The following is a 21,953-nucleotide window of genomic DNA, read 5'->3' on the forward strand; positions in this document are numbered from 1 at the left end:
GTGTTTCAGAGGAAGCAGCTCGCAGCACTGCTAGTTTCCGAGGCCAACCCCAGCGCTCAACACGGGCTGCACGATCAAGCGGCCGCAGCACAAGCTACTCGCGGGAAGCTGCGGCCCTGACGCCTCGGGACTCTTTCCCTTTTCCTTTTCCTTTTCCGCGACGGCCCCGCCCCGCTGTCGCAAGACGAGGCAGCGCGCCAGCCCGGCGCAGCCTGCCGCTACCAGCCCCTAATGCCGCGGCCCTCCGCCGCCCGCGCTAGCACCTCCCCGGGGCGCGGAGCGCCGCCTCCTCCCGCGACGGGCCCCGCAGGGCGGGCACTCCGGTGAGGCCGCGCCCCGCTCGCGCGCGCTTCCAGATCCACTTCCGGCCCGGCGTCACACCGCTCCCGGAGGGCTCGACGGGCCGCCAGCCAATAGCAGGGCTCAGCCGGGCAGCTGCCGTGGCCGCTGGTTGGCCGGCGGCGAAGGAGGGGCGGGGAGAAGGGGGAGGGGCAGAGCTCCGCGCCGCGCAGCGCCGCGGAAGCCGCCGCGGAGGGCCGGAGGAGCGGGCCCCGGCGGAGGTCGGCGCCGCCGCGGGAGGATGCGGCTGCGCTCGGGTGTCTTCGCTTCCTCCTGCCTCCTGGTGGAGGTCCTGGGGGTCGCGCTGTTCCTCCGCGGCTTCTTCCCGGTGCCCGTCAGGTCCCTGCCCCGCAGAGAGGCCCGCGGGGACGCTCCCGCCGAACCAGCCCCGCCCGGCCCAGGTAATTCGAGCAGTCCGCCCCTCTCTTCATCGCCGAGGCGGCTCCCTGCCCCGCGGCGCAGCGCGGGCGGCTCCTGGCCATCCGCGGTGACCCCCGCCCCGGCCTGCTCGGCCCCGTCGGTGCCCGGCGGGATGAGGGACGCGGCGGCGGAGCCCCGGCCGCGCTGAGGGCCTCGCCGCTCACCGTCGCGTCTGCCGCCGTCGGTTTGCGCTGGGCCTCTCGTGTCGAGAGGCCGCAGAGGCGGGGGCCGCCGAGGCGAGCCCCGTGCGGTGAGGCCCCTCGGTGCTCCAGGGCGGCTCTCTGTACCGCCGTCGTGTTTACAGACCTGTTCCCGAAATTGTTTAGAACTTGGCTAGTTTTGCATGGGGTTACCGATCGCTGCTAGCGGCGTCTGCTCGCCGTCTCGAAAAGCCTTAAGCATCAACTGTCGCATTCTTGGAGGGTGTGCTTTTCTGTCGTTCTGTTCCCCGTCCTCTGTCTCTGATTCAGCCGTCCTACCCACACTCTTGAATGGTAAGTCGCTGGCATTAAATAATGCCATTTCAGTTACGATGCTTCACGTACTTGCTCTGTTAACTTACTGGTTGTGTTGTGCCTGAGAATCGTTGTGACTGTGGTGCTCGCTGTGGTGTATGAGTGTCTCAATGCCACTTTAGCCGGACTTTAACACTTCAGTTGTGAGGAAAGCAACCGTAGTAATGCTGGTTTCCATCACAGTTTCCCTCAGATCGCAGAATGCGCAATATTACTGTCCATTACCGTTTCTCTGAAATCGTGGTCTCTACAGGTCCTGCTGTATTCCTTAGCTGAAATGGTGAAACCAAAGTTTCCTGGCATCTTTCTAATGAAGACTTGGTAGAGGACGTGCCAGTACGTAGCTGTCTTCTATGTCCAGTCACAAGTTGTATTAAAATAATGTGGAGAAGAGATATGTGTACTTGAGGAAGTATTCTTCACCAGTGTTTGGAGCTTGTGGGGTGGTGAAACTTTAGGTTCAGTGGATAGCTGAATTGAGTAGTGTTTTGCTCATACAAAGCTCTTTCTTGGGACATCTATTTGTGGTTAACTTGATGGAACAGGACTGTAACTGCCAAACTGGGTATTTAGCTGCTTGTTATTGTTAATTCTTCTAAAGGCTATGACATTATGCGTGTTGGGACAGGCTTAGATACCTTGCGAGAAACAGTGGAGGGAGGAGAAGGTTGTGTAATTTAAAGCATGGTCTGCTGGTGTCCGTTAAGCAGGAACACTGAAAGTATCTAATCTGGTAAAAGAACTGAGTGACTGGCTTCCAAATGACAGCTTGCGTTTTAGCTGGAGACCACCCAGACTGTCAGAGGTGTTTGATAAGCTGCTGTGAGTGAAATGTCGGATTCACATGCGATTATTAGCAGGAGACTAACATGGAGGGAGACGTGGGTGGAAATGTCAGACAGTTGGATTTTGAAAAGACTGGTTTGAGTTGAAGAGTATAGATGTGTACCACAGGGCTCTACAAACGGTTTAAATTTAGACATGTCACTAGTAATCCTAGGTATAGGTAGGCAAAAATGAAAGCGACATTGGAAGAATGCTTCCTTTTTGTAGTTCTTGGGTTACGATTTGCTTGCAGTGATCTCTTGGTCTGAATGATAAACTCTAAAGGCAGGGAATTTCTCACTGAACCATGACACAGAAGGCATTCAGCCTACTTTAGGTCTGCTCAGGAAAGAATATTTCTTCAGTCCTTCTGTATTTCCTGAATGTTTCACTTTGTGAGCTCTGACTGCCATTGAATCCATGCTGTCTTGTATGTGGGACAACTGGTAAAATTCTGCAGTTGCTTATATGCTCCTGAATCCTTGCAACACATCATTGTGGTAAGTTTTCTGTAGAACCTATGGTTTTGTTCACTGCTTACAGAAGTTCAGCTTCATTTAAAGTAACTGTTTTCTAAATAACTGTAGCAGGGATAAATAAGCATGCTGCATACCAAGAGCTGCACAACGTGTTGCTTTAGCTCTTTTATAATAAGTATTTTCAGGTGGCTTGTAATAGAATCCTTATTCCTTTGCACTTGTTGGTACTTTGACTTACTGATGAGTAACACTGTAGGACGGAGTTGTGAGGAGGGTGTATGTTTGTGATCTGAACATTTTTGGTGTTCAGCAAGTTTTGTTTCCCTAAGCAAGTGGATAGGAGTGAATTATGAGAAAGATTGAACTAACTGTACAGTACATCCAGTTGTGCCTTCTTGTTTTTCATTGAGAACCAAAGCGTGCCTGCTATGTTGATAATTCAAGTCCTGGAAAAACAACATTATCATTTTAATCAGGGTTGCTAACAGTTAGCATTTTGTTTTTGTTGAGATTTCCTTCTTCCTCCTGCTGTGCCCCCTCCCCAGTTTCCTTGTCTGGAAAAATCATTAGTCTGTGAATGTTATTTTGTTGATGCTTATCTATGTACCTAAAAGTATAGTTTTTGAGGTTCTCTTGTTAGGCACATCATTATCTGTGATCTTTCCAGATTGTCAATCACTTATTCAGAAACACATTTGACTCTAAAAGGAGTGCAAAACCCCGTAACTTTATATAATGCATGTACTGAGAAGGTGATTCGCCACAATGCTGTCTGAGTAGAGATCTGTGGGTAGAATCCATTCTGCTTCTGTTTTGTCCTTCTGTGATTTTTCCTGATAGAGATATGGGACCTGTGGAGGCTGGGCCAAAAACTGGTGCTGTAAAAGCTAAATGTCACTGTGTGGACCAAGCTCAATGCAAACGAAGAGTTGCTGTGGCCAGCATTAAGCCCACTCAAGAGAAAGAGGTGGGCTTGAAGGGAGGACACTGCCTTCTTCCTGATGTACAGCAGCAATTTTTCTGTGCCTGCCCACATAGCCTGTTCAGGGGATTCTGGAATTGGATTTTGTCCCTGCAGCTGGCGTCACTGAACTATCCTGACATGCAGTCTTCTACCTTGAGGGGCCCGAGTGTGCAGAAATCTTTTCACTTCAAGTTTTAGTGAAACTGTTTATTTCTTTGTAATTTTCCTGCTCTCTTGTGGTGGGATTTGATTGAGAGGCGTTGCTTGAGATATCCAGTTCTGCACATCAGATTGCATTAGCACAGATGAATGCTGCATCTTTTTTCTAACAAAAATAGTCAGTCGGATATATGTAGTTCAGCTTTACTAAATAAACCAGAGAGAAGGCAGCAGCTATCCCTTCTCATTCCTTGAACGTCCTCCATTTCAAAGCTTTTCTTAGCTCTCCCAACTTCACATTGTTCATTCCATTCACAGTTTATTTTCCTTCCTAGATGCTCGGTTGGATTTTTTGTTGTTATTGTTGTTGTGTCATTCCTGTGCTGGATGGCCTGAAAACTCAGCTTCCTCTGATTCCGTCTCATGTTTGCTATTGTTTGCAACTTCTTGCTTCTGAATGTAAAGATAATAAAGAAGTTGAAAGCACTCATTTCTGTGGTGAAATTGTCGTTTTACTTCTGTCAAGCCATTGTTGAAGTTTGTTGACTTTTATATACACTTTTTTGTTGTTTAGGAATGGTTTCGAACTGGACCAAAATTCCACCACCACTTTTCAAAAAAGTTGTCATTGTTCTGATAGATGCTTTGAGAGACGACTTTGTGTTTGGATCCAAAGGTAAACAGTTCATGCCGTATACTACACAAGTTGTTGAAAAAGGGACATCCTACAGTTTCATTGCTGAAGCGAAGCCACCCACTGTGACTATGCCTCGAATTAAGGTCAGTGGTTGTTTTTTTTTTTCATTTAGAGTGGTTTTATTTGAGAAAGTTTTGAAGGCTAGGTGGTTTCATGTACTCAGAGTTGGCATAAAGGGCCGGTTTGCTGCGTTACCGCAATTTGCAGCTGAAACTTGCTTTGCTGTAGTAGTGTATGTGATAGAGTCCTGATTTGTCATAGCCCAGAGGTGCTTTCCCACAGGAAAGGTCAGGTCAGGGATCTAAGGAACATAGTCAGACTGAGTAAGACGAAGAGGTGTCAGCTTCCACTTAAGTTGCTTTCCTTGTTTTGTTCCTTTATTTGGTAGCTCTGTGGTGGGAAGGTCTGTGAAAATCAGTTAAGGGCAGTTAAGGCTCTAGTACAGGCTTAAATGATTGGCATTTGTAATCACAGTAGCAGCCTCTCAGTTGCCAAATTTTCCAGTTGTCTTCTATCCAAGACCATTTCTGTTGATATTTGTCTGTGTTCTTGTAAATTCTGATAAGAAATCCAGTTTAGTGTAAATGTATTTTATCACAGGGATGTTTTTGCAGAGCGTAAAAAGAAAATTGTGCCAAGTTCCAGGTAACTAAAAGAGGAATTGTGGCTGTGTCATCATAATACTTGATTATCCAGGTTCCTTAGTGATGGATCTCAGTGACATTTCTTGCATTGAAGAAGCTGAGAGAGTGGTCAGCTAGAAGGCCAGTGAGAGGGTTACAGTCTGATAACTCTTGGTAGGTGGGTTTCATTACATTTTCCAGAAGATTCTTAATTACTGTTTTGAGTGTGCTACCATTGTTGTTGTGTTAAGTCAGTTTACTCAGGCCTTGTAAACCATCCTTTTGGTGGTTTAATGACCAGTAAATGAAGCGAATTTCAAGTGGCATACATAGTCATTTTGCTGTCCACTAATGAAGAAAATACTATTTTTACCTTTCTGTGAAGCAGTTATTCTCTGACGGCTCTTCTCACTGGCATCCAATTAGGACAAGGGGAAATGGATATAAGCTGGAACACAGGAGGTTCCGCTTAAACATGAGGAAGAACTTCTTCCCAGTAAGGGTAACAGAACACTGGAACGGGCTGCCCAGAGAGGTTGTGGAATCTCCTTCTCTGGAGATGTTCAAAACCCACCTGGACATGTTCTTGTGTGATCTGATCTAGGTGGTCCTGCTCCGGCAGGGCGATTTGCCTAGATGATCCTTTGAGGTCCCTTCCAATCCCTAACATTCTGTGATTCTGTGACATCAGCTATCACTGTGTTGTGTCAGGTGATGTGATGTGCCACAGCAGCTCCTGCATTATTTTACTTTATTATGTTTCTTTATTGGAAGTGTAATTTCTCTCCCCTCCGCTTCATTGCTTCCTCTTACACTAATACTGTCTTCTGAGCTCTGGAAACTTTTTGGTTTCTGTTAACATGTATCTTTTATTGTTTTATGTAGGCTTTGATGACCGGTAGCATACCTGGTTTCATTGATGTTATTGTGAACCTCAATTCTCCAGCTCTGTTGGATGACAATCTGATATGGCAGGCAAAAACAGCTGGGAAAAGAATAATCTTTTACGGTGATGATACTTGGGTTAAATTGTTTCCAAAACATTTTGTGGAATATGACGGAACAACATCCTTTTTTGTGTCAGACTTTACAGAGGTGAGAGGCTTTGTATAATCTCAAGTTAAATAGTGCGAGTACAAATACGTAGTGGCAACTTCTAAGAATAAGTGAGTAAAACCATCCTTGTTCTGAAACGCAAACCTGGCAATTAAATAGAAGTTGGATTTGTCTGTGTTCTCAGTGTTTGCATTGTAGAGCTAAGCATTTCAGTTCCTCATGCTTATGCTGTGGGAAGCGTTTGGATGATACATTTAGGGAAGTTATACAGTAACACAGTTTGTTACTGTATGATATTCTCACAAAACTTGTGGCAGGAAGTTAGACTGCTTGCTTTGTTTAAAAATTTCACTATCCATGTTTCCAGTTTACTATCACATTTATATTAGGATATGCCATCTTTAAAAGGCCCATTAATATGTAATCTTGGTCTCTTCAAGGCAAACTTTCTGTAGTATTGTATTGCTTTTGTAGTTGCCATATGAGTAATGTTTCAGTATGTTGTCAATGAGGGGGCATAGCAAGTAAATGAAACAAATTATGAAGATTATGATGCTAGGCACACTTACAAGAGTAAATGGTTTGGCAGTTTTGTTTCATATCTTGAACCTTTACGATTTGTAAAACCTCAGGCCATCGACCTGCTGCTACTGACGTTAAATATTTTGTTATCATGTTTGAGGAAGTTAGATTGACCTGACGTAAATTGGAAGACACTTGTAATTAGTTACTCTAATAAGAGTTGCAGAAGCTTCAACATGGAGTGGAAAAATGCAAACATGCTGCTGGGTCTGTGGTTTTATAAGGCTGTCAAGCCTTTTATGCAGTCTTTGTGCTTTCTGAATATAGTCCATGAAACAGAAAGCTCTTTATAGTTCTTTAGACATTTATATGCAGAGTCAACAAAGCGGCAATGCATATGGAGCTTTGTAAGGATTTTTAATAACCAGGGAGAAATATATGCAACTAAAAATAGGTTGTCAACCTAAGCATGTGAAATGTGAGTTAGGCCCCAAATAGCACTTTTCAAATAATTTTTCTTTCTTGCTACGTGGTCAGTTCTTTTTCACACAGCAAGTACAATCTTTTTATGTTTGCACAGTAGCAATAATTGAATTGAAAAAGCAGGAGTGAGTTTTTTACCCTTTACTTCCAAGCACCAAAGAAAGGCTTTTCCCTGTACCTGCTTCTTGTAAAGTGATAAATCAGGAGTGTAAAGGATGAAAGTGACTGAAAATTTCTTGAAACAGTTTTTAAAACTATTGCTGGAAGCATGACAACCTGTTTTCTCCATTTGTATGTAATCTAATGCCTCATAACCAGAAAAAAAGTGAAATGGGATGAAGAATCTGTTTTGTAAGACAGATTTTTTTTTTGACTGCCTGGCGTTGAACTAATCAATCTGATTTTTTTTTGTCTTGTTAGCATTGTGAGTGACTGTAATTCTCATCAGCTTCTACAGAATTTTCATGGGTAGTACTATCTGATTTTTTTCTATGTATTTTACAAGAAGGAAATTATTTTTACCTTTTAATTTTTTTCCTTTTTTTTTTTTTTTTGAGGTTGATGATAATGTTACCAGGCATTTGGATAAAGTGTTAAAGAGAGAAGACTGGGATCTCCTAATACTACATTACTTGGGGTTGGACCATATTGGACATATGACTGGGCCAAACAGCCCGTTAGTAGGACCAAAACTTCGTGAAATGGATAACATCCTGAAGAAGATTCATATTTCTCTTCTTTCAAAGGTAATATAGCTCCTTCTTGGATCAATGTCTGTTAGTTGTGGACTAACTTTGAAGTGCTTGCTTGTTTGTGGGTGGTAGCTTGTTTATTCTTAGAACAAAGCAAGTATTCTTCTGTTCCTTTCCTGCCTTGGCCATTCCTCAGTTAACAATGTAGTGTGGTATTTCTAAGGATTTACTGGCTGACGTTAGTAACATCTGTTAACAGTCTCTTCTGAACAGCTGTAGGAAGAGGAGAGGAATGCCTGCCAAAACTCACTTACCACTCATGAATTAATATGGTGGTTGGTGTGCTTTCTGGTGATGAAATTTAGCAGAAGGAATAATGGCATATACGGCTAAAGGCTCTGATTTCTACAATTGTGAAGGCATACCTAATTCTTAGATGTCAGAAAGATTCAAATGGAAATGGTGGTTGTAAACAGGATTTTTCTTACACTAAAAGTAGCACATAAGTTACCAAATCTGAATCTGTTTTTAGATCTGGAAATATAGGGTGTCACTTACCTAAATAGTCTGGATGTTGAAATACCTGAAGGCTTTTTCTTGTTTGTTTTTGGCAACTGCAATTCAGAATAACTGCTCATAAAATTCCTATAGTATTTTTAGACAAATGGATACCACCACTGTATGAAAAGAGAAGTTAAATCCTGCTTGAGGAAGTTATAATCTCATGAACCTTGCAGTGGTTTTCCTGCAGTTTCTTAGTATATTTTGCTTTTGCCAACTATATGCCAGCTTTTGTCTCAGTTTTAGAATACAGAAATGGTAAAAGCACTTTACTTTTGGATCCAACAAGTACTGGTAATAACTAGAGAGGACAAAAAGTTGCTTTGTTATGGAATGATAGTATTTATTTTCTACTGTCTTTGATTTGTTAGCTCAAAATTGTTGGACAGGCCTTACTTATGCTTCTGTTTCTCTTTCGTCAGAAAAATAACCATAATTTGACATCAGTCATGTCAAACTTCTACCCCAAAAGCGCTTGAGAGACTAGAGACTATTAGAAATAACATTATATTTTTATATTAAATTTCTCTTCTCTTAATATTTACAATATTAATAATTCTGCATTCCTATTTTATTAAAAACTCAAGCTGAAGAAATGGAGTGGGGGAATACTTCTCTGTTAATGCTACAGCTCCTGGGCTCCTGATGTTCTTCCCACAGTGTGATGACCTTTGTTTAATCCTTCAGTCAGTTTCTTGTGACTCTGTAAATGAGGGGTTTTTTTAAAGCTCTTCTGTGGTTTTGTGACATACTGACAAGTATGTTAGATATGTATGCGTGTCTTAACTGTTAACAATGAATATTGTTGCATAACACTTAGTTGCAGGCATCTCTTGTAATCTTCCCCAGGTGTTGTGAGCCAATTTAAAAAATTGAATTTATTTTGAGAAATATTAATGTGTGAAAATGATAAAGGTAGTGAAGCATCGTATATATGCACCTTAAATTTATTTCTGTGACTTGCAGGAAGAAGCTTCTCTGCCCAATTTGCTGGTTGTTTGTGGGGATCATGGCATGTCTGAAACAGGTAGTCATGGTGGTTCTTCAGAAGGAGAAGTGCACACACCACTGCTGTTTATCAGCTCTACTTTTGAAAAGAGAAGTGGTAAGGATCAAAGAAGCTTGATGTTTTTTGGAACATGTTGCCATCTCTAATACGTATTAGCTCTAGAATTCTTCCTGAAAAGTGCTTTGATTGGTTCTACAGATATCTGTGAAGGCCCATTCTGTGTGCCCTGAAACTCTGGATTTAGCCAGAGTTTGTGTCTGTGTCATGGTGAAACTATAACTTAAGGTTTGTAACCGCTGAGAGAATTGGGTATATCTCGGACGATAACCTTTTGCGGCGCTGTCCTACCTGAATGTTGAGAGCTAATGATATCTGTTGCCAGGATCCTGGGGTACTGGTAAATGGATAGGGTTAGAAGTGAAAAATCCTATTTGAAGTAAGTTTTAAGTTTTGTCTTAGCCAGAGTATTTCCCTGGACTCCATTCTTCTCTCAGCCAGCCAGGATAAAGGAGTGAATGACAATTTCTCATACTGAGAGTAATGGGAAAGAGGAGGAATTGCTGTTGTGGAAGGGTGAGAGATGACAGCAGTGAAAAATCACTATTGATTGCTAAGCGTTAAGGAAAGAATATGGAGCATGAGTGTATTTAATGTATTGGCCAGGCAGTTAGTTTTAAATCATTGACGTGAGTTTATCTGTTTCTGAAACTCATTATCTACTTGTATAATACAGCTTAAGGTAAGAGGCAAGAAGGGAATGGTGTGGTAGAGAATTTTTAGCCTAATTTGTAGAGTCTTGCTTAAATAAATTCCTTGACTGAATGAATTGGTAAAATATGGTTATACCAGGAGTAAATATTTTCTTCAAAATAATACTTCCCTCTACTTTTCATTCTGCCTCTTGCTCATTTCCATCTGATTTCCTTGCTTTTAAAGCTTGTTTGCAAAACCTTGTCTTGTTTATCTTGCTGGAGGTTCCTGCAGCACAGTGGAAGTACATTTATCTGTCATTTATAAAGCTGTTACCCAGCTGCAATAGAAAGCATTGCTTGAGGAGTCATAATTCTTTTCAGATATAAAACCAAAACAAAGTCAAGAGCTGACCAAAGCTCTAAGGTAAGTTCGGGGTTTATAAATTTCACCGGTATGTGTCGACAACCAGGCCACAAGAGTAAAGATTCTGTAAATGCAATTTCTTGTTCATTGGGATTAGTTTCTGTTAGGTTTAAACTGAATGTGCGGTTTTTACAATACAGTGAAATATATCTATTCACCTGTCTTCTGGGAATTGAGTTTGTGATTTCTAATGATGCCCATGTAAATATCCATCAGCTTGCCTCTCATTGCTACAGTAATCAGAATTCTAGTGACTGCTTCTTATGATCCTACTGTAAACAAAATGTACTCTAGTTAATTTGGTAGACCTCAAAATAGTAATCCTGTGGGCTTTTGTATTTAGTATGCTGTCAGAATATTACTTGTGTAGCCTTCTACAGAGATGTGTCACCCACCATTGGCTAAACGCATTTGGTAGTTTGGCTTTTTTTTAACCAGTTAAGAGCTTGCCTGTAAGGATGAAATCTGAAAACTGCTGACATACAGGCATTCATGCAAGGCGGCATTAGGGATTATAGATGACATTCTGTACAAGTATGGGATTAATCAGAGCTACGTAAGAAATGAGAGTTCTCTTGCTCTTAAAGTGAGACTTGAGAGTAATAAACACTGTATATAGAATTCTTTCTGTACTGTACTGAAGACAAAACAATGCCTGGAGTTACAAGGAGAATGAAGTAAGAGCATAATAGAAGAACACTGTTATGTAACTAGTAAAGCACACAAAGAAACAATTGGCAAGACAATCTTGAACAAAGGGTTACTTACCTACGTTAGTGAAATCGTTCATGAGTGTAGATGTCTGTGAGACTGAGGGCTTACCTGCAGTAAGGTAATGGTATCCTGCACAGAACCCTTTAAAAATCACTGGAGTTGCCTGCATGGAGCCATGGGCTTGTGCCTTAAGATTCTTTAGCTGACCTCTAATTCTGTTTGCCTAGCAACCTGATATTAATTAAATCTTGAGCTGTTGTTTCTATATCGAGAAGCTTCTAGAATGCTGTCAGCATTATTTTAGATTCTCATTCTTTGCTCAAGCATTAAATTAATCTACTGTAGTGCTTTCTATTCTTTCCAAGGTAAAAGTTATCAAACCTTCTTAGGATGTAGGCTGCAACTTGATATTAAGGTGATCTCCTGAACCATGTCTTTCTTACTTGTGGTTGTATAACATCCATATTGTGTTTACAGTCGTTGCTAGTATTGAAGATTGATAGTTCCTGAGTGTGTTGGGTTCGTCTGGTGGGGTTTTGGTAGCGGAGAAGGGGCTACAGGGCTGGCCCCTGTGAGAAGTTGATAGCAGCTTCCTGGGCTCCACGTTGGACCCGCCTCTGGCCAGGGCCAAGCCAATCAGCACCTCTGTGAATAACATATTTAAGAAGGGACAAAGGAACCTGCGCCGCACGAGACCTGCAGCAGAGAGAGGAGGGAGACAGGAGGCCTGGTCCCTGGCCTCACGCGTGGGCTGGGCTGCTGCCACTCGACTGCTGGCATCTGCAGCTTGGAGGGCTCTGAAGCTCCCTGCTCTTAGAATGCCTGCTGGGTGGAATGTGTCCTGTCAGGACCACCAGAGTTCATTGGGCTGGTCAGGCCCAGTGCAGTTGCAGTGAAGAGAGGAGTGGGGTGTGAGAGAAACAACTTCAGACACCAGGTCAGTGAGGAAGGATGAGGAGCAAGTGTGCCGGAGCTGAGATTCCCCTGCAGCCCATGGTGAGATGACAGGTGGCCCCCCTGCAGCCTATGGAGTTTAACGGTGGAGCAGAGATCCACCTGCAGCCTTGGAGGACCCCATGCTGGAGCAGGTGGGTGTGCCCAAAGAAGGCCATGACTCCAAGGGAAGCCCACACTGGAGCTGGAGATTAATGATTGGGGCAGTCTGTGAAGACTTGTGGCCGTGAAAGACTGTGCCAGAGCAGGTGGCTGCACCTGAAGAAGCCATGACTCCGTGGGAATCTCATGCTGGAGCAGTCTGTTCCTGAAGGACTGCACCCCATAGGAGAGACCCACACTACAGCGGTTCGTGAAGAGCTGCAGCCTGTGGGAAAGACTCCATGTGGGAGAAGTTAATGGAGAATTGACTCCTGTGGGAAGGGACCCCATGTTGGAGCAGGGGAAGAGTATGAGGAGCCCTCCCTCTGAGGAGGAAGTAGTAGCAGAAATGTGTGACAAAGTGACCACAACCCCTGTTCTCTGTACCCCTGCACTGCTGCAGGGGGAGGGGGTAGAGCCAGTAAGAAGAGAGGGGTGAGGGGAAGATGTTTTTAAGATCTGGCTTTGTTTCTCTGATTTTCCTCTCTGGTTTGTTTGATAGCACCTTAAATTGATTTTTTTTTTTTTCCCCAAGTTGAGTCTGTTTTGCCTGTGACCATAGTTGGTGAGTGATCCCTCCTGTCCTTGCCTTGACCCTCTAGCCTTTTTTATTTTTAATTCTTCATCTCACCGTCGCGAAAGAGTGAGTGAGCGGCTGTGTGATGCTTATGTACCTGCTGGAGTAAAGCACAACACTGAGTATTGAATAAATTTTGGTTTTACAACAGCAGAGAACAGCAACTGAAAAAAAATCACTCAGCTCTCTCTAGATCATTTGAAACAGCTGATCTAACACCATTTAAAAAGTTTTGAAACTAATAAGATGCTGGCTGTCTCTGGAGAAATAGAATGGGCCTGTTATTGACATATTTTTTTGCCTCTCTCTTTTATTCTTTTTCCTTTTTTGGTTGATTCCAGGTCCTCTAACCCAACCTGAACTTGTGCAACAAACTGATTTAGCTAGCACACTGGCAGTAGGTCTTGGTCTACCAATTTCAAGAAACAGTGTTGGGAACCTTATATTGCCAGTTGTGGGAGGCAAGACAATGAGAGAACAACTGCGTTTTGTGCATTTGAATGGGTTCCAGCTTAGCAGGCTGCTGCAAGACAATACACCTGCGTATGAAAAAGGTAAATCAGCTAAAAAAAAGTTATATGTGCAAAAGGAGATTGTTTATAACACTGTTTAGGCTTTTAGGTTCAAGAGTATAGCATGGCACTGCAAATTGGCTATTCAGTTGAGAGCAGTGTTCAGAGAAGTGATACTGAGTTCAATCTTTAAGTTACTCTGGCACACTACCTCTGAGTAAAGTTTTTTAATGATCAGTACTACTCCTAGTAGGTAAAAGAGCAGAAATAATGATGGAAGAGTAAGATTAAAGTAAAACTGGCAGTATAGTTAAATCTCAGTAGTTTCATATCTGCTATTTGTGAGGTATCCTACCTAGGGCACTGATTCTGAGCTAATGGGAGGAAAAGTACAACGGAGTGAACTTCCTAGTTTGAATAAAAAGATGCTTCAAGTAAAACTGGGAAATAATTTAGGGTAAGTTATCTTTTTTATTTCATTCTTATGTGTGAATTTACTTAGCACAAGAACTTTGAGAGCTGCAAAGCTGCTTATTAAAACTACATATAGGTGTGCATATATATGTGTGTGTGAGTATTTGGAGGAAAAGGTAAAAAACAAGTGGGGGAAAAAATCCAAACCTAGCAAAATGTAGTATTTCATTAGGAAGTAAAATACAAACTGCAATATAAGTAAGCAAGTTAATATGATAATTGTGTGAAAAAATTGAGTCAGAGGATAGCTGGATGAGAATGAAGAGCTCTGTTACAGCTATGAATAATTAAAGTGGATAACGTAGGTCAAGAATTAATTATCTTTCAACATCATGACATGGTTGTGTCACTGAAGATTCCAACACAGAGCTCCATCTTACAGTAGTTCTGCAAGCACTGGTGAAACTGACTGAGGTTTCTACCAACTTCTGGCTTATATATTCACTTTCATTTAATTTTTGTCGGGGAATGGCTTCATTTCAACTTGTAGCTTTCACCTGAGAAATAAAGTTGCTGAGGATGGAAATGTGAGAAATTTTTATGCTACTTGCTTGTGACTGCAAACTGCTATTAGAATTGCTACCCTACTGGAAAGGGGTCGAGGGGCAAAGCATCCATGATTAATTTCTGTCCTTTCAGTAATGGAGAGTCTTATTAACATGGAACTAGATGCAAATTGTAGTAGATTTATTTATTTTTTTTATGATCTTAAGGTGAATTCTCGCTGTTGTAAACTTCTTAGAGGGTCTTGTTTTTCTTAGAGTGTCCTAGGTGTGCAGGGCTGTAGCTTAGCACTTTGGTCAGGATGGTTAAGATTGGCAGGGAAAAGAGATGTGCTCTTTCTTTAGTGTTGTTTGATTGATGTGGCTGCTCCAGGCCCTAGGAATACTAAACAAAATTTCACTAACTCAGTGATTAATGCTGCATGTAGCTTAAAAGCGTGCATGAACAGCCCTTTATTTTGGATGGCTTCTAAGTGAAGATAAGATTCTGTAATAAATAGCATCCCGCTTGTCCCACTACAGGCACATGTATGCTTATCTGTTGTGATCCCTATAGGAAAGGGATTGTCTTGCAAAGAAGTCATTATGCATGTTGCAGTTCAGGCTAGCTAACTGGACAGTGAGGTGTCCTGAAAAGTGACTCAGCTGCTGGGTGCACAGGGTTGTGACCAGCAGCACTGAGTCCACCTGGAGGCCCATCACTAATGGTCAACCTCAGGGCTTGACACTGGGGCTGATGCTGTTTAACATCTTCATTAATCACCTGGATGGTGGGGCAGAGTGCCTCCTCAGCAAGTCTGCACACAATACAGAACTGGGATGAGTAGCTGATACAGCAGATGGGTCTGCTGCCACTCAGAGGCACCTTAACAGGCTGGAGAAACGGACTGACAGGAATCCCTTTAAGATTCAGCAAAGGGAAATGCCGAATCCTACACCTAGGAAGAAATAATCCTGTGCAGCAGTGCAGACTACTGACTGGCTGGAAAGCAGCTTGGTGGAGGAGGACAAGGGGTCACTGGGGACACCAAGGTGAATATCAGCCAGCAATACACCCTTGTGGAAGGAAGGCCAACAGCATTCAAGACTGTGTTAGGAGGACAATCATCAGCAGGTCAATCCTTCCTATTTCCTCAGCTGTGGGGAGACAACATCTGGGTCCAATTCTAGGCTCCCCAGTACAAGAAAGGCATGGATATAACATAGTGAGTGCAGCAAGTGGCCATGAAGGTGAGGAAGGGATTGGAATATCTGTCATACAAGGGTAGGCTGAGGGTGCTAGGGCTGTTCAGCTTGGATGGAAGACTCAATAGGGATCTTATCAGTGTAGGTAATACATAATGGGAGGGAATAAAGAAGACTGAACCAGGGTCTACTTGGTGGTGCCCAGTAGAGGGCAGTGGACACATTGATATAGAGGCAATTTTGTTTAAATTAAAACTTTTGTTATGTAAGGGTTTTCAAACAGTGGAATGAGTTGCCCAGAGAGGTCATGGAAGCTCCATACCTGGAGACATTCAAGACTTAACTGGATACAGTTCTGAGCAATCTGCTCTAGCTCATGCTGCTCTGAGCCTTTGATTTTTATTTGTGGAGCATCTGGACACTTGTCAGAGTTGTGCTGACAATTCTCGGGCCATAGCATTTCTGAATTCCACAGACAAGGTGTGCTGCCAGTTTTTTTGAGGGAAAGAAACCCCAGAAGATAACCCAATTAGACATTCTCTCATGTTTGCTGCTGTAGGTTTAAGCTTTCCAATGCAGATTCTTGGCTACTAACAACTGATGGATCATAACGTAAGCCTTGAATGTTCGGAGAAATGCCTATGACTGGAGCTTAATTTAAAGTGAAAGATACTTGCAGGGATAGCCTAAGCCTTGCTGCTTTTTAAAAAAATTACTATTATTTTCAACTCTTCAGCTCAAAAGGAGTAGGTTCTTCTGAAGAGGGAAACGTGGAATTCCTGCAGAGAGTATTGTAATTTGCAGCACAAAGATAGGGCACCAGCTATTAGTACCTTGAATATGATGACTCAGTCATGGTGAGAAAAGATTCACGTATTGTAAGCTACAGCATAATGTGTACATTCATTTTTGGTGCAATGTTCGTTTCCTTTTTTGATGCAAAAAGATGAAGCCAGATGTCAATTGAGATGAATCACAGTCAGATGGGAAGGCGGAATGACCTTTACATGCTGCATCATGAAGAAGCCATGGAGTTGCCTAGATTCAGCCACTCCAATGTTAAGAAGTTGGAACAGTACACAAAAATATCTTCGTCTTCAAGTGTGTTTTAAGTATATCTGTTAATAAAGAGCAGAATGGAGGCAGCTCAGTAACTTTTTTTTTCCTCAATGTCTGTTCATACAAACATGCGTTTTCAAACCGAGAGGTGGTACAGAGTTTTATGGGACTTGGGTTTTGATTTATTGAGGTACAAAGGAATCTTCATGGTTAAACCTCTCTTCAGGTAAATTAAATTTTAAATGAGAAACTTGAAGCTCGACTAAAGGTGTGATTATTTTGAAAAAGACTTTTGGAAACATACTAATAAATGCTAACGTGAGGCTTTAGGCTTTCTTTTGATAGAGAAGGACACATGCAGCTTAAAAATGGTCTGGAAAAGGAGAGTAAAACAGCTGGCAAAAATTAAAAAGCTGAAAGGAGAAGTATCTAGAAACACACCTTGGGCTTCTGAGTGAAGTTCATATCTCAGCGTAAAGTAGACAGCTGTAGGTGTCTAGTAATGCTTCCCTCATGTTCTGAATGTTCATCTGAATGATGAACTAGGACTGTTTCTTTGAGAAGCACTTCACAGTGGAATGAAGAGTCATGCTTGAGAGCAATTTGGATGTTGTTATTAAAATAAGCGTCCACTTTTCAATTTGGATCTAATCCTGAATTTGTATTAGATGCATGCTTTGATTGAAATAATTTGATTGTTACTGGAAGATCTATATACTGAAACCAGAGAAGTCACTTTTACATTGTCCGTTCTTTTCTTATGTTTATGTTTTTTTTTCTAAATGATTACTGTCTGTGACTGGAACTAAGTGAAGTTCCCAAACAGATGCTTGGGAAGCATAGCCATTTGCTTGTGATAACCTTGGGGGAGGCTGAAGCAGAAAATGCTAACATAATACTATGTAAGTAAACATTGCCAGTTCTTTGGGAAACCTGTACCTGGGCAAGCTCACTTTGGATTTTGACTCAAGTTTGACTTGTCTTGTGAATATCCCATGAAAGAGAGACTTGCAAATGTTACCTGCCAGTTACCAAAATGCTTCTCCAACAACCCAGAGTCTATGACCCTTTTCATTTTGTACTTACTGCATATAAATGTGCCATTGAACAGATATGATCGGAATTCTCAAAGGAAATTTGCTAACTGTGATCCTTTATTGCTTTCTGCAGGATCTTAAGATTGTTCACTTAATACGTGTCAAAGATATAAATATGGGTTTGACTAGAACAGTCATTTTTCATAACATGGACAGAATGGGTTTGGTGGGCAGTAGCATGAAAAGAAGTAGATGAGAGTGAAATAAAAATGCTAAAAGAGAGGAAGGGGGAGACTGGGCAAAAAGCATGAAAAGGGAGCAGACCAGCAGCAGAAAACGTGGAGAGAAATTATTTAGATTTCAAAATATAACCTGAACTCATTTCATTGTTCTATTTAATGAAATAGTGTCATGTCAAATCTCAGTTTGATTAAAGCTCATTTTTGATGGTCCTTTCTGGATTTCTGTATTTCCTCAAAAGTATGAATATTTATCTCTTATTTTGAACATACTGGGAGAGGAACTTCCTAGGGAACTCACTGTTGAAAGAACTGCAGTAGGGAAATGAACGTCTCTGTGCACACTGGCAGCTATCTTGATATACAAGTGTTTGCTGCTGGCTGAATTGTACTTTCTAGCAGATACCTGCAAGCCTACTGCATAGTAGAATCAGTATGCTTTGGAGTCTGTTAGAAGTCTTGGGAGACCAGACTGGACATTGAGTTAAACATTGCTTTCTAAAATTCTCACTTTGATTTCAGCGTACAGTAGTACAAAAAGTGGCTTGTAGTGATAAGAGAACTTAAAAATGGTGAGCACAATTTTTTCATAATTATACAAGAATTGTGAATAGAAATATTTAATGAATCTTCTTTCACTTGAAATAAAATAAAAAATGTTTGAGTTTAACGATGTACTTTTGCTGAAAACGCTGAACAAAGAAGATGCTGGTTTTTTTGCAAGTCTGATACATTGTTGATCTGCCAGGAGTAAAAATGAGCCGTAACTTAATTTTTGTGACACTGAACTTACTTCAGTCATTGCTTTAACCTTTGTCATCTGAAACTGCACAGCAAGTATTTTTCTCTACTTATAGCTAAGAAGGTAAGGATTGCAAGATAGGAAGATAATGATAGGCTTGTTATATAAAAATTTCCAAATTGGCTGTTTTGCCCTTAAGTTGTCATTAACTTTCAAGTGAAATCATGGAGAAATAGTAAGAATTGTTGATGTGAAGTGAAACTGAACATTTATTTCTTGCAAAAAATACAGATATATGTGAATGTTCACACATAGCATAATGTCTAGTGAGAAAAAAGTTTCTGAAAGTTATACTCTTTCTGTCCTTTTGTTATCAGCTGAATTTTTGTTGTGGTTGCATACCATACTCAGTGAGCAATATTTTAAATATCACATGGCATGTTGGAGTATGGGGTGATGCACCTATAAAATGAAGAGGAAAAACACGTCTTAAGTGCTTTTGGGATCACCATCATTTTCCACATTTACAATAAAACACAAACTGATCTAACTATTCTATTTTAATTAAATGCACTTGAAATTAAACTTACATGAAGTGAATAGAATATTCTTCAGGTGCAGGTAAGACCCACACTAATAATTTTGGCAGAAATTGTTTTAATTTTTTTTAGCTTTATGCTTGTAGTGAGTGTTTACATTTTTTTCATGAGTGAACAAAATTATATTCATCTACTTTGGCTGCAGAATTTGCTTATTGTCACTGCTGAGTATATTTTTAGGGGAAATAAAAAGAGTATCAGTCAAGACAGCTTTTTGTGTGAATGTTTATTTACTGATAGGAAAGTCAATGATTAAAATCAACAGTAGCCGATGGGAGAATAAAATAGTATAGTACTTTCATGCGTCCTTTGAATGGACTTGAATCATTGTCTCTCCACACCTGCCCTTTGGAATGTATCAACCAGAACAGTTGATGTGAAGTAAGGACTCTGTGAAATAGCCAGTGAGGAGAAATACACGTAGGAGAAAAGCTACTGCTGCTGTACTTGGAAAAGAAGCACACATCCTAATCTTTTCCGTGTCTCCTGTTGTCCTCACTCAAGCTTTTAAAATAAATTTAGAGAGAATAGGAAAATGCAGACATGTTTCTACAGTATAAGAGAGAAAGAAAAGAAACTGTGATGTCTCTGTATCTATGTTAAAAGCCTATAAAATTCAGTGGTTCCTTGTTTATGAAATGTAAGGAGTTGATTTAAAATTACTTTCTTCAGGGACATGGTCTAGTGCTAGTCTTGTCCTCATCCCCAGTTCTGAAGGCAGACCACAGTCTTCATATATGTTGTCAGTGTTCACCCACAGTCCCATTTACTCATATATTTATCAGAAGGTTTAATCAAAACCACTTTTCTACAAGAACATATTACCTAGGTATAGACAGCAGATGTGTGTCCTGGACGTTGTTTTTTTGAGTTGAGTTTTTCTTAACTTATTATTTGTTTGATTTTGTTTGGGTTTTTTGTTTATTTTTCTTCAGATCAGAAGTTTTTTAGACATAGATAGCCCATCATGAAATAACCTTCTGCCACAAGAATCTGGCTTCCATGGGTTGGTGGCAGCATCAGGATTTCTCTTTTTTAATCAAGTTAGACTGCAGGCCATCTTATGCCATAACACTACGTTTCACTGCTGAGGATTGCTTTGCACCAACTTTATAGCCAAAATGCCTGAAGCCAACTTCTGCACTTCAGCTGTGAACTTTTCTATTACTGCTTCAAAATCTCACATCCTTTGTGTTTAACTTCATGTTACCAACTGGCTCTCCTTAGATTCACAGCAAAATTGAGGTCCCTGATGTGGTGTTTGTGTCCTTTGATGTTTCCTCCAGAGATCAGCTATTTCCCACTTGACTTGTGCAATATGGCCTGGATAATGAGTGGCTCCAGTGGAAAACGTGACTTTTTTGGGATTTAAAGCATTGGAATAAGTTTGTCCTGGAAACATTTTAGAAGAGTAAATGAATGTTTTAATATGTTTGTCGCTTTTAGAAGTCTTGGCATTTTATCAGGTTAGGGATTAATTGCTTTTATTCTGCATAACTGGCTTATTATGGTCTTGGTGCTGGAAGATAATGTAACTTTCTAGGTGTGAAAAAAGTTTCAACCCCATAGCAATTTTTTTTTATACTGTACAAGCAAATAAAAAAGAGTACGATCACAACTCTTAATTAATTCTCATTTGTTCATGGATCTTCTTACCTGTTTTTTTTTTTTCCCCCCTCTCCTTAGATCCTGGTTATGAACATTTTAAGATAGCAGAAAAGTCACACAGTAATTGGATCAAGCTGTATTTAGAGGGGAATAATTCAGAAATACTCTTAAATTTTGGCAAAAAGGTCCTGAAGCAATATTTGGAGGCCCTGAAGACTCTGAGTTCTTCGTTAAGCAAACAAGTGGCACACTATGACATGTATTCGATGATGGTGGGGACTGTGATCATTATGGAGGTAAAGAAATACATCTTTCTGTGAAAAAGCTAAGTGCACAAATATAAAAATTTCTGGGTTTTGACTACTTAATGTATACCCTTACTGGTCTTTAGAATTACCAAGTATGAACTCTTAGAGTTTGCTGACTTTCTGATTGGATGAGGTTAATATTCTTTTTAAAGTATAACTTAACCTTTAAAATGATTCAAGATGGCTTTTGATATAAGCTACTTAACGTTTTAATGTAACTAGTTACAGTAAATATGCAGATGTGCTGCAACTTAAATTACTCCTGTATTAGTTAGCCTGAAAAAAAAAAAAAAAAAATCTGCCAAGTAAGTTCCTGCCTGTTCCTCTATCTAACAGTGAGTGTAGCTGCTCAGGACAGGCAATACCTTATGTGGGCAATTTTCACAATTCCAAGAATTGTTCTTTGTACTGATGGGTGTAGAGCCTGAAATAAATACTTGCTGTAAGGTGCTGGATTGCCACTTCATGTCTCATGTAGGAATAAAGATAAGATAGCCCATGTCTGGAATTTTAAGTGGTTCTCTACAGTTGATAATTTGGGCAAATCTCAAATGCTGGAAATAGCCTCTGTGGTAATGCTTTGAGGATGACCATGCTGAAGGGATACCATGCCTGGACACTGAACTTTTATGTACAGAAGCTTGCACTGACCTTTTAGATGAAACAAGTGTGTGTGTGTGGTGCTCTGCAAGACTGTGTAATTGGTGTAGCACTGCTCCTGTTCAGTTCCTGGAATGGATAACAGTGCTTACTGTTTCTACAAAGCAGATCCCAGGTATTTTACTCAATGGGCCTTCATCAAAAAAACATGCAGCTAGTAACCATGAAAATTTTGGTTGAC

At 41.1% G+C, this 21,953-nt stretch overlaps 1 protein-coding gene across 5 annotated transcripts in view; it reads left to right on the forward strand.

Moving 5' to 3' along the window:
* Positions 1-580: 580 nt before the first annotated feature.
* The window catches only part of PIGG (phosphatidylinositol glycan anchor biosynthesis class G (EMM blood group)), a 111,005-nt gene continuing 89,632 nt past the window's right edge, over positions 581-21,953 (forward strand). For 3 of the 5 annotated variants that reach the window (XM_086628848.1, XM_086628847.1, XM_086628851.1), the window contains exons 1-7: positions 581-740; positions 4,276-4,481; positions 5,907-6,116; positions 7,640-7,828; positions 9,302-9,440; positions 13,188-13,400; positions 20,883-21,100. In XM_086628848.1, coding sequence (XP_086484974.1) covers positions 581-740; positions 4,276-4,481; positions 5,907-6,116; positions 7,640-7,828; positions 9,302-9,440; positions 13,188-13,400; positions 20,883-21,100 — 1,335 coding nt within the window. Of the gene's footprint in view, positions 741-1,240; positions 1,254-4,275; positions 4,482-4,998; positions 5,196-5,906; positions 6,117-7,639; positions 7,829-9,301; positions 9,441-13,187; positions 13,401-20,882; positions 21,101-21,953 lie in introns of those variants that run through there. The other 2 variants (XM_086628849.1, XM_086628850.1) reach the window with 2 other exon arrangements.

Source organism: Tauraco erythrolophus, chromosome Z, assembly GCF_009769465.1.
Source record: "Tauraco erythrolophus isolate bTauEry1 chromosome Z, bTauEry1.pri, whole genome shotgun sequence".
NCBI lineage: Eukaryota > Metazoa > Chordata > Aves > Musophagiformes > Musophagidae > Tauraco > Tauraco erythrolophus.